Source organism: Xiphophorus maculatus, chromosome 6 (assembly GCF_002775205.1).
Source record: "Xiphophorus maculatus strain JP 163 A chromosome 6, X_maculatus-5.0-male, whole genome shotgun sequence".
Taxonomy (NCBI): domain Eukaryota; kingdom Metazoa; phylum Chordata; class Actinopteri; order Cyprinodontiformes; family Poeciliidae; genus Xiphophorus; species Xiphophorus maculatus.
In genome coordinates, this window is record NC_036448.1 from 1,094,114 (window position 1) to 1,107,571 (window position 13,458).

At 38.5% G+C, this 13,458-nt stretch overlaps 1 protein-coding gene across 1 annotated transcript in view; it reads right to left on the reverse strand.

Annotated features, from left to right (window-relative positions):
- Positions 1–493: 493 nt before the first annotated feature.
- The window catches only part of LOC111608956 (sickle tail protein homolog), a 39,310-nt gene continuing 26,345 nt past the window's right edge, over positions 494–13,458 (reverse strand). Inside the window, exons 18-21 of the mRNA XM_023335715.1 lie at positions 13,356–13,431; positions 5,897–7,555; positions 4,222–4,325; positions 494–2,296 (exon numbers count right to left, since the gene is read on the reverse strand). Coding sequence (XP_023191483.1) covers positions 2,251–2,296; positions 4,222–4,325; positions 5,897–7,555; positions 13,356–13,431 — 1,885 coding nt within the window. The 3' untranslated portion in view covers positions 494–2,250. The remainder of the gene's footprint in view (positions 2,297–4,221; positions 4,326–5,896; positions 7,556–13,355; positions 13,432–13,458) is intronic.

Consider the following 13,458-nt stretch of genomic DNA (forward strand, 5'->3'; position numbering starts at 1 on the left):
GGTAATGGTCTTAGAGGCAGAGGGGCCCCAGGTTTAATTCTGCTCCAGGCCCCATACAACCGTAGTCCAGCCCTGGTTATAAGCAGGGCATTATTAATATGATGCTGTGATTTTTCAAATGTCTTCAAAATTGTTTCCACTGTAATTTGTCTTTTTATGATGAATAAACATAATTATTATTTTCTATATCAAAGCAGCTTCAACTCAGATCTAAGCTTTAGCCTGAAGAACTGTCTATATATATATATATATATATATATATATATATATATATAAAGACAAAGCTCTGGCTGTTTAAATTTCAACAAGTCTTTCCAGATCAACTTTCAAACACTGACAGTCCTGTTTGTTGGATTTATGGTGAGTACTTGAGATTAGCCGGATTGAATTTTAGAACTTTAAACAGAAACAAACTGATAGAGGGTCTGCTTGTGTCAGGAAAGACGAGCCTCTACTGCCCTCTGCTGGTACATCTCAGCACAACAGGAGAAGATTTTGATTACCACGCAAGAAATCGTTTAATAGTTGCAAGAGACAGACTCTTAAGGCTTAAAAAACAGCTAAGTCAGGAGTAACATTTTTATATGAACAATACACACAAATAAATACAGGAAATACAAGCTTTTCTGCTCAATGTGTTTTTCAAATGTTCATATTTTATATAAGAAACAGAACAGAGGAAGAGTTGACATTGCTCTTCTACAAAACAAAGACAGACTGACCTCAAGTCAGATCTAATAAGAAGATGACGTACAAGTTCTCCATGCAAAAACATGCCTTTAGTTGACATTTTAGATTCTTATTTAGAGTATTTCCATGTTCTTTGTCTCTGTGCCTGTTCTTCAAACCAACTGAAACCATTAACTTTGAAATTATCTTCAATTTCATAGCTCATAAAATTGAGTTATGAATTTCATATCTCAATTGAAATATTAAGTTTGTGACTTAATATTACACATGAAAAATATTTCAGTATGCCAAAAGTAGAGAAAATAGTTTTTACAGTCAGCCTAAGCCAGCTGATATTGCTCATGTTATCCTGAATCTGGACATCTGGCAGTTCACAGCTTAAACTGAATTATATTTCTGGTTTTAAAATGTAGAATATTCTGCAGCTTAGTCTTAATGTGAGATACTAATATTGTATTCGTATCGCATATGTGTTTGGGTGTTCCAGAAGAACAAAAAAGGAAAAGACATTTAAGTTCCAGGGTGCAATGACTGATGAATTCTGGCCATAGACTTATTGTGGTACAGTAAAGAAAATTGCATCCCATATTTTGGAATGCAGAATTACAACATTTTGAGTTAGATCAGGGATGAGCAACTTCTGGCTCCGGAAGTTGCTCATACAAGAGTCCCTTTGGACTTGACAAAATGATGATGATGTTGATGATGGTGATGCAAAGAAGGATTCTTCATCAAATAAAAAACTATCTATACAACTCTAAGTGTCCAACAGCATCTTCAGTCAGAAGCTTCTTCACAGCCACTGTAATACTGACCACAACAGGAGATGCTTCCTGCCCACAGCATCACCATCCTCCATGACTCTGAAGACTTACTAGATCAATATTTATGTCAAAGACGTCCAGCAGTCTCTGCTGCAGCTGCATGATCTGTTCATCTCATCTGTCCTCAACATTTCGGCCATCTGTCTGCACATGGAGCCTCTAAGTCACGTTCTACTGAGTCAAACAGTTAAAACTTCAAACTGTTCTAAACCTCAACAGAGACAGAAAACTATGTAAGCAAGAACTCTACAATGATTCTGTTTATTTCACATATGACCTGCAAATTATTCAATTGTACATAATCAACAGTATCTATTAATAAGTACTATCTTACAACCGTCTATAATTACTTTGCTAAAATATATTTGATAATAAATATAGCTTACACAGGTAAGACAGGATGCGAATATTAACATTTATTTTTAAGAGATACGTGCATACATATTTTTGGCTTGAAGTGGCGAGGTGCAGTCCAGTCACTCTCTCTCACGCCCCCCCCCCACCCCACACACACACACACACACACAATATTGCTGCAGGAATATGGTGTGATCATTGGTTGTTTTGTTTTATTCTTGGAGTCCAGATGGTTGAACTGTACTCCCACTGTCAGTTCAGGAGTCCATTAACAACATCCTCATCATGTGGTGGAGAAGAAGGCGGCGGGTGGGCAGGGAGGAGCTGATGAGTAGAATGCAGTGGTAGCTGTAGAGATGACAGTGATAGCTCTTGCTGCTTAGAGGCCTCTTCTAGTGTTAGCATGAGGATGAGACAGCATGTTGCTAGAAGGACATGATGCAGAGTCAGACAGCTTATCATTACTCTGTGGAGACAAAGATCTAAGGAAGCAAGGTGGGAAGTTTGCTGGAGAAACTGATGAGGAAGATGATGAGGAAAAGAGAAAGCTTCCTGAATGTCTGGGAAGAGGAAGGAGTGTGAGACATGTGGAGGAGAAGGAGGAGGCTGAAGGGGGGGATTCCCATTACAAAAAGTGGAAAAAACAAATGTGAAGAAGAACCAGAATAGGAGGGATTTCTGAGCGGTGAGGATGTGAAAGGTAAACAGGTGTTTTCCAGAACTTTGCATAAAGCAACAGCACAATGTTTAGAAATCCACCACGGCCCTGTGCAGCACACACAGCAGCTCCAACTCTCAGGGCTCAGACCTGCCAGGCTTCCAGCAGAGGCAGGACCTGCTAACAAAACTGCTTGTGTGTTGTTTCATATATATGTTTCACTTATATTTGATATCTATGTGTGGTTTCAACAATACTACAAAGATCTGGAGCTATTAATGTCTGCTTACTGTACTTACAGAAACATTAACTACAAACAGCAACACATTCAACATCTTTTTACCTAAAATAAAATAGTAAACAGCACAAAGCTCTGGGGTTTCCATTGATAAGACTGTTAGATTTTCTATCATAACAGGTTTATGTTAGAATACTATCATTTAAACTGAAAAGCTTTTGAATTTTAACCAAAGCATTTACTTTCCTTGTGGCTAAATGCTTTCTCTACAGAAAATGAAAGAACTCACAAGATGCCCCTGTGCAAAAAATCATATAAAAAGATCAAATCTGCTCAATCAGTAACAGATGGAAAGACTAATAAACTATAATTTTGTACAGAACACTCCAGTTGGAACTGGAAGACAATAAAACAACCAAAAACCATAAATAAAAAGCAAAAAAACAAAAAAACAAACTTATAACCAAAACCACAAATAAAACATATTCTGGTGTTTCTCTTATAACTGTCTTTCAGAAAATATAAATAATTATAAAGGTAATCACCTAGATTTTGCACAGTTGCAAATAATTTGAGTGTGTATGCAAATGTTTGTCAGTGTGTGGAGAAAATCCACAATACATTCCAGTATGCAGTTCCAGTTCTAGTCTTTAATAACCATTGCAATTGTATACTTCATAGTTTCTCCATTCTGTAAAAAGAGCAGTTCAAATGCTTCGATAAAAAACTCAACATGAATGTAACATTAATGTCCATAATTGTACGTAAACTTCTGTACAGAATCATATTAATGTCTGTGTATGAGAGCCATTTAAGTTTGTTTTTTTATCAAGGAGTTTAAGGATTCATGTTCAAGCTGAATCCTTGAACATGACTGATCACATTGACTCTCTGTACGGTTTGTTCTGTTTGGCTGGGCCCAATGCTGCACACAGGAAAATGATGTCCAATTGAATGTTTAATAGTTTATTATATTACCTTGACTCTATTATAAACTTTGTTAACAGCAAAACATTCAAACACACTTCTTTTATGCAGCTTTTTTCCTCCTTGAATTTTTTCAAAGGATTGAGGGTGTGTTTGAGCTATTTGTTCTTTCTTATCTTACTACTTTTGAATTTTATGTATTTAGATATTTTATGTATTTATTTATATATTTTTAGATTTATTTGCATATTAATGCATAATAATTTTCTGCTTCGTTTTTGTTGTTTTTCTTTTGTACATGAGTCAGAAAGCACTATGGCTGCCATTTCTAGAAGTAAAGGGACCACAATGCACTGGGGTGGGCCTCTTATTGTTTACCAGATCAGGGGAAGCAGCAGGAAACTATAAATGCTGGATTCCTTATTGCCAGCCAAACTGAAGGAGTAAACTGTAAGATGCTACTTTCAAGTTTGGATAGTTTGCTTCCTTTTACTTTAGCGTTTTGAGAGGATTCTTTTCTTGTTTACCTGCTTTTGTTGGGCTGTTGCAGAACTTCTGCCCTTCCCTCAGGTGACCCACAGGGGGCGTGCTGTAGCTTGTTGTGGGGCCGCTCAGTAGATGTGTTAGAGCTCTAGCAAACAGAGAGGAAAACAAATCTTAGTCAGCTGCCACTCTCCCAAACTTGGTCATCTTCTCAATAAATCCAAGCAGCCTGTTTGTTAACTCTGTAAATATCTGTTATTTACTTCTTGTAAGAAAATGACTATGAAGTATTGGCATATACTTTCTACTAGAACAGCGTTCTGCAACATTTACAATCCAAAAATAAATTTTTGGTCTGAGTCCAGTTAAATAAAACAGATTTTGAGCTAAAGAGCAAACATTTCAGTCTTACTTTCAGATATTAATATGAAGAATATAAAACTTTTTCAATAAAGTGATGCCTACACTTTCATACACGGAATGTTGATATTTGCACAGTTTCCAGCCAAGTAACAGGACAAATAAATCTAAATAACCTAAATAACCGACACATTTAGTGTCTTTCTGTCATGAAGGTTTCATGTAATAATTTCCTGCATTTACTCTTAGCCACAGGTTGCAAAGCCATGTACTAGAATACAATGTTAGAGGCTTCTGCCATCTGCCAATTACTGAAACATAAAGGTTAGAGGGGACTTTATGGACACAACTTCCAGTAATATGTGTTTTGTCCCTAAAAATCATTTATGAATTGAGTTTGGTAACTTTGTCAAATAAAATGACTGAGAATTTCTGTTTTGTGCTTGTGTAGATGGCACTGTGTTTGTATGCATGCAGACGTGTGTGTGTGGGGGTGTGTGTAAAAAATCCATGGCATATAAATGTGTTTGTAAATCACACTGCTTTGTTATCAATACTTTGTATCACCCTGTAAACTGAGACTTTATTGTGAATTTATTCATGTGTATAAAAAATCTGTGCTTGTAAAAAGTAATTACAGAAGTTACATTTTTTGTTTAAAAATAAACAAGCACAAAACTACAAAAACAAAACTGCAAGTTTCTTTGCTTGAATGTGAGAACGTCTTCCTCTCAGCTGAGGAGTCACTGTCATGTAATCACCTCTAGCAAGCTCACATCTGTTTTCTACACATTAAGTCACATCAATGTGGTCGGATTTACAAGGATGAAATAGAAATGATAGGAAATTGGACGTAGAGACTTGGTTTGTGTATGCTCTAAAAGTAAGATCCAAACTTCCCTACGATGTTTAATATGTGTCTGGAGGAATTGGTTAATTATGTCATCGTGTAAGGCTTAGAAACATTTGTCATATTTTAGCCATAATCAGATGAATAGTAAATAGCCAGAGTAGTTTTGAAGATGCATATTGTGCAAACAATACACAGAAGAAATTTTTTGCAGATTAATTCTTTTATATTGCTGAAATGAATCAGGATGTGTAAGAGAGTAGCTTCATAACCCAGCATGCCAGATGTTTGATCTGAACTGAACAAGTTAGCTTTTTAAAGAGCAAACTAAAACATAACTGTAGATCCTATGGCAAGAAGTTCAGAGTGAGAACAAATATTTAAACTAAACAACAACCTCTAGCAGACATTTACAATACTAAAGTTGAAGCCAGAAAATAAAGAGTGAAGAGCCCACACCAGCTGACCCACTGAAGGAAGGAAACTGTGACTGCAGAACAACGTCAGACCTGTTGGCTGGTTGAGCTGAGCAGAGGCTGTGGTCTGACTCTCTGACTCTTCACGATCTGACTGGCTGCTCTTTTGGAGGGAAATCTGCCGTTGTTTTCTTTCACTCTTCCTTTAAGTTGAGCTCCATCAGATGAGGGATTTATGCTTTCCACACAGAGTTCCAGTTCCAGCTGCTTGATGGACTCCTCCAAACTGTTCATTGAATCTAAGGTGTTCTTGCGGAGCTCCTCCACCCGAGGGTACGACTTTGACAGGCCGATACCTGCAGTGATGTCTCTGTCAGAGGAGTTGTCTGGGAGGAATTGTTGGCTCATGCTCACCTCATTGGTCTGTTTGCTTTCTGTGATTGGTCTGTTTCCTGCTTTCTGCTCTTCGTCACGTGCAACTATTTTAGAAACCTTTTTCCCTTTTTTGTTTGTTCCTGTTCGCATTAGGGCGGCCAGTTTGTGTTTGGGGAACTTTATACTAAACTTTTTTTTGGAACACATTTTCATGTTCATATTTGTCTGATCCTGGCCTTGGAGTTTAGAAACAGAGTCACAAAATGATGCAGATTGAGGAGAAGTCTTCACATTTCCTAAGATGTCAGAATCAGGTCCAGTATGAGATTTTAATTTCAGATCTGGTTCTTCCTCCAGAGTCCTGTTGGGAGCCAGAAGCTCCTCATCCTCTTCCTCACACTCAAAGATGGTAGACAGAGGAACATAAAAGGGCTCAGTGTCCTCTATGAAAACTATCACAGGGTCTTCATCAGATACATCATTATCTTGAAAACCACAGTGACTATATTCCATATAAGAGCCTTCAAAAGCCATCATATTACCTGGCTCCTCCTTACCAAACTGTGAACTAATGTGTGTATCTGGGATTCTTTGAATACATTCAGGAGACTGTGGAGAAAGAGGAGCTGCTTTGTCATCTGTCGCTGTGAAACTCAGGCTTCCTCCTTCTCTCCATGCTGGTTGATCCCTGGATCCTTGCAAAGCTGCGTCTTGTTCCTGCTGCATGCTGCTTGGCCTGTAGGCGACGTCAGGCAAACGGGAGAAAGGTTTGGGGACTGAAGGAGAACTTTCATGTTCGTAAGCAGAACTCCAGAGCTGCTTTGGCCCTAATCTTGGCGACAGCTGGATCCGGTGCTCCTCATGAACATTTTCATTTTGTAAACATGAAACCAACATTTCATTCGCCTTCGCATCAAGAGGTTTCTTGATAAATCCATTTGTCTGTTTAGGACTTTGATTTTGTTCTTTTAGAGGAATTACAACCTTTTCAGCCACAGCTGAGGAGAGTATAAGTCCAACTGCTTCGTCCTCACACTGATCAGGCATGTTCATAACAAGAATATCTTCTGTCTGTTTCGCTGGAAGTGTAAGCAGCTCCCTCTCCCCTGACCACACCTTTGCCACCGAGGTGCAGTTTAATGAGGGCGCTTGCTGAACCTCCATCTTGGCTAAACCTGTTGTCGTCTTAGCCCTGTGAAGCGCTGTCGCCACACCTGGAATCTGGGCTTTAACAGAAGAGACGTTTGGATGTTCAAACTGAGGAGTGAACCTCTGTCCACATTTTGCCATGTCAGAGGGGCACATTTTGGTAACGGGTGGAGGTGTCTTTCCATTTCCACTTGGCAGATGAATTTTATTTGATATTTCTTTAGAAACCTAAAATCAGAAAAAGTGACATTAATCTGGTTTTCATCCTCAAGTTATAAAGACATGAGTCTGTTTTCCTTAGAATTAGATCCCATTTGACTTGACAAAGTGAAGAATCGTGTCATTGAATTCCTGAATATCAAGCAAATGAGACAGTTAAACATTAATGTCTAATGTAATCAAAACGTATATTTATGCTGACACATAAACTAAATAAAAAAATCTTTACATGTCTCATGTGGGAAACAACAGCATTGCCTTAACAGTTTAGCTAGTCGTTGTTTGATGTTAAAAGTATAAACCTCATTAGGCCTACATTAGACACATAACTGCAAAGTCAAAGATCCTGCAGGACTCAAACTGTGCAAATGACTAGAAAATGTTTTGCTGCAGAAATTCCAGAGGCTCTTGAAGAACTGCCTTTTGGTTAAGGCAGAAAAGTGGGACTTTCTTACCACTTCCACCTTTCTTGGATATGCTTTCTGGTGTGGGTCCAATGAAGATCCTGAGCCTGAGTTGTTTTGAACAGTACAGGAAGCAGCTGCAGTGCTTCTTGGGTTTTATTAACTTACATAAAAGCTTTATCAGAAATGTTGGTCCTGTTGCAGCCCCTCTGGCTGGCCCCCTATTGTCTGATCCACAAAGACTATCAAGCCTTTCTGGCTATGCTCATACAGCAATCTGAACGGACCAACTCCAATCTTTTCACCCCCCCAAAATCTGATTGGAGCCACTTCCATGTGGAACCAAATCTGACAGTTTTCAAAGCACCTGAAGTCTGAATAACCATTGCCACATTTTATCCCACTTTTATCTTATTGATGTGAGACATAATTCTGCTCTATTAGAAGCCAAACATGGTAAATCTGGATGAAAATAATAGCTGAATTTTATAACTATGAAGGTTTTGAACTTATAAAAGCAGTCTGAGTCAGTGTCATTTTGACCGGTGGATGCTCTCCGTTTAGAAAGGAGGCAAGTCAACAAAATGCAGCAGAGGTAGATTTATTTGGAGCTGCAGGTCACATTGAAAACGACATCCACTCCGTAAGTGAGACAAAGAAGCTGGCTATTATACTTTGGGCAATTCCAACACTCATACCAGGTAAAGGGGTTGTTAAAAAACAAAACAAGAAATTAACATTATTTACACAAACTTAAAACAATAAATGGCACCAATATATATTTACATGCATGCAAATCATTAGAACTAAACTAATCTAAGGTCAATCAAAGAATAAATGTAACTTAATATAACTCCCCAGAGCATTACCCCTCTTAATTGTAATGGAGTTTTTCAGAAGCGCCTTTGCTGCTCCACTCTGCTGAGGAGACGCTCAGAAAGGTCAGTACTTAAACAATTAGCAAACAAAATTAAAGCAATCTAAAACAGAAGCAAAATGACATTTTCCCCACATTCTCCCTGTAAAGGAAGGATGAGGAAATGTTTAACTAAATGTCACAATGTAACTGAAATAAAGAACTGAAACAAAAAGCATTTGGTCTGTAAATAGATTCAACATAATATCAATAATCATTTATTATTGATTATAATAAATGATTATTTAGTAAAGCGCATCACATCACAATCCCACATCCTGGTCCACCTCCACATCCAAACAGACTTCTCTAAAGAAGCTGCAATTAATGCTCCACTAAACGCCACTGCTACTGGTTGTGCTTCCTTTTTATTATCTTCCTTCCCCTTGTTATGATTTTGTGACACTCATGTTTGTCCCCATTGCTGAATAATACTTCCATAAACAGAGTGCTGCTTTGTGACCTTCTTCTTCTGTGCATACGGGTCACTTTGAGGGGATAAACCATTCACACTGAAGTCTGATTGTGGTTGCATTTAATTAGTAGCACAAACAACCATGCAAAAAAAAAAGGATTTCAAGAAAAATTTGGAATTGAGCATCAACAAATGCATAAGTAAAAACAGAGCAAATAATATCTGAGACACTGAAAACAACTCTGGCCAAGTAGATCTAAAAATAAATGTACACATTGTAATTAAAGATCACAGAATCTAAATAAAAGTACTTTGTGATGCACATGAAGCATCAGCTCTGACCTTTAGCATTCATTTAACTTGTTGCCTGCCACAATAAAGATGCCATTTTTAATCTTCTGAATGAGAATGTAGCAACTTTCAGTAGATTTGGCCAAATTTTCACAGGTAAAAGCCTCAAGTTTTCTTGAGATTGTGGCAGAATTTAAAAAAGAGTAATTCATGATTTGGGATTTTATCAAATTTATTACCAACCATAACCCTAACCCATGAAAAATTCACCAAACATTCTTGCTTACATTTGTGACAGGTTATAAGACTGATAACTTGTCACAAATGCTATTCTTGTTTTATTTTCTGAATAAAACACAGAAAAAGGTCCAAGGTGAACAATTTTTGTCTATACAACATGGTTTAATGTAGGTTATCAATGCTAAAATACTTGATACTATGTGTGATTTGAAAAAGGTTATGAGTCATTTGAGTCTTGATGTATTTGCACAGTATCCTAGTAAGTACCGTATTTTCCGCACTATAAGGCGCACCTAAAAACCTTCAATTTTCTCAAAAGCCGAGAGTGCGCCTTATAATCCGGTGCGCCTTATATGTGGACCAATATTGAGCCACAACAGGTCTGGCAACTACGGTAAGCAGCCGCTGACTTCATTTTCCCCGTAGAAGAAGAAACGGGGAAAGCAGCCACCGATGCAGCCAGCGGTGCACGCTGGGTTTTGTGTATAGACCCCAAAATGGCTCCTATTAAGAGACACGCTTATGACGCAGAGTTTAAGCTCAAGGCGATCAGTCACACGGTAGAACACGGGAATGGGCTCTTTGCACCTGCAGCGCTGACGTCACAACCACATGCGCAAATGCGGCTCTCTTTTTTCGCTTTCAGTTACCATGACAGCTAGAAAAGACAAAGTCTTATTTCAGACGCAAATAAAACAATACTATGAACATTGCTGTCTTCCTAATATAATGGGATTTTAAGTTTTCATGGATTTCCAAGCGGTCCTGAATTAAGAAGACGGTGGCTTGTAAATATTTGACGCTACCAGTTAAAGCTAACGCCGCACAGCAAAGTTTACAGCCTTCACTTCACTCCGGATCAACTTCTTCAGCCTAAAGAAGAAGGTAAAGGAGCCTCCTGTGTTATTTCCATGGAATCACTTCTGCATTCAGCCTGAAAGAGTTTATGGGAACTAGAGAGCAGACCAGAGCCTGACAGCCAAGCTACTGATACACACTGCTGTAAACACCGTCCTGCTTCACAAGAAGCATGCAAAACTAATAAAGCAAAGTAACACGGACACCATAAGGAACACGGCCATATTTTTCTAAAAGCAACAACTTTGAACCTGAACAGTCACCTGAACTAGAACTCTGACACCAGAGCTGCTCTACTGTTAAGCTATGGGCTTGTTGTTCCTCAGGCTTCAGAAGCAAAAAGCCTGAACCGTAAAATCCCCGTTACTTGGTCTCTGACACTAACGACAATAAACACATGTAATATACTTGAACATAAGGTAAAAACATTGTCTGTTAATGAATGGATGAAAAATGTTTAGATACTTAAATAGAACATTTTTACAAGAAAAATGTCTAGCATAAGCTAAAGCTAATGTTAGCCACAAAGTTTAAAGAAAGTAAAACTTACCTTTGTATCTGTGTATAACGAGGCAAACATCTTAAAACCTTTCTCCAGCTTATTGTCGGGGCCAGTGTTGTATAGTAACGAAGTAAAAATACTTCACTACTTTACTTAAGTATATTTTGGAGTACTTCATACTTTCCTCGAGTATGAAAATTTTTGATGACTTTCACTTTTACTTCACTACATTTCCGAACTTAATTGCGTACTTTTACTCCGATACATTTTCAATGTGTGGTTTAGTTACTCGTTACAAAAAACCGAGAGAGAGAAACGAAGTGTTTTGACCCCACCCCTTGCTACTTGATGATTAGCAAGTAGCAAGTAGGCTACCGAACAAAGTCCGTAGCCTACTTGCCTGGGCTTGTTCATCACCACCAATAGGATACACCTGTTTCGCTTCTCCCATTAAACACAAAGCAAGTCTCGCAATCAGGAACAGCCACATGGAGGAGGAGACGGAGACCACAACGACTGCAACTACGTCGGACACGGCTCCAGGGGAACCACCAGCTGGTGATAGGGTGACCAGACGTCCTCTTTTTCCCGGACATGTCCTACTTTTCAGACCTAAAAAGATGTCCGGGGGGAATTTAAAAATTGTCCGGGATTTTGGTCAATTGCCTCAAAACACATTACACGGCTTACAGTGCATTGTAGGGCACTGCGCACGGCGCTGCGTGTGACGTAATCCCTGAGCCGCGTCAGTGGGCAGCATCCCCCCCCCCCCCCCCCCCCCCCCCGCCCCGCTCCAAATTTTCTGGGGTTTTTTTTCTTTTGCATAATGACCAGTTGTGTGCACCACCTATTGACTGATTCACTGATTTGTGAAGTAGAGTAATCGTAACAGATCTTTCTCTTCATGTTGGCCGCCTTTTCTGTACTATTTATTTTTCTCATTTTCAGCACTGACCTTACTTGGAGGGAAAACTTAAGGCTTACAAAAACTTTGTATTTTCTGTCCTGGAGGGTTTACTAAGAAGCTGGTTCAGTTGTAAAGCAGGTTAAGTTAACCTTGTGCTATAGGTAAAGCACCTAATTGTCTTAACTAAATGATGCCTGCAGGTATATCTATTAGCAGGTTTAATTTTGCCTGCACTTGGTTGGGTACATTATTTTAAGTGTATTTGACAAGTTTACCAAAATATAAAAAATGTCATTCAACCTGCATTTGCTTTGTTTTACTTTTTACTTGTACTTTTCATTACATTACTTGAGTACATCCATTTTTACAGTAATTTCCATACTTAAGTACAAGAAGTTTCAGATACTTTAAGACTTTAACTCAAGTAACATTTCAGTCAGTGACTTGGACTTTTACCAAAGTCGTATTTTGGAGAGGTACTTGTACTTTTACTTGACTCTGAGATTTCAGTACTTTATACAACACTGGTCGGGGCTTCAGATCGATGTTCATCATTAATTGTTACCTTGGACAAGCCCTGCAAACACCCAGTGTAAAGAGCCTTTTTCAATAGATCGGAAAAGATTGAGCCGCTTTTCCCTGAACGCGGAAGCTGAGGTACAAAGAGCCCATTGAGCAGCAGCGAGAGAATTTAACATGAACGAATCAATGGTGCGGAAGTGGAAGAAGCAACAGCTGTTCATTTTGGGAATGAACGGAGTTTTCAGAACGCTGGTTTGTAATCTATTAATAAAGTTTGACTGACCTATCTGACTATTTTGTCGACATTCCCTTTAGCGCAGTTCCATCTAATGGATGCATGACATAACCCCAGCCTCTACTGTAGCGTCTATTCTATGCGCCTTATAATGCGGTGCGCCTTATATATGAAAAAAGTTTTAAAATAGGCCATTCATTGAAGGTGCGCCTTATAATGAGATGCGCCTTATAGTGCGGAAAATACGGTAGTATTAGTTAATGACCACATTATGCTATCTATAGATAATATTAAAATCTTGCATCTTTGAGGAAAAACTAAACAGAAAGAGTTTTGTATATAGAAACCCAGAGAATTTGACTCACTGAACTCATTCAAGCAGAGCAGAGAAACGTGGATTTACTGTTTTGTTGAAAAACTGTCCAATCTTGTTTGTTCTTTTCTTCTTCATCATTTCTAATGTACTGTTTTGCTGTGTTAGTTTTGTGTTTCATAAATAAAACTCACTGTAACATTCACCTTCCATTTCCTGGTTTTTGTCCCTACCTGAATCCCATCAGTCTCTCTTGAGGTGATGGTGACTGGTTCTCCTGACCTAAACGAAGAAAAGACACTGGAAATC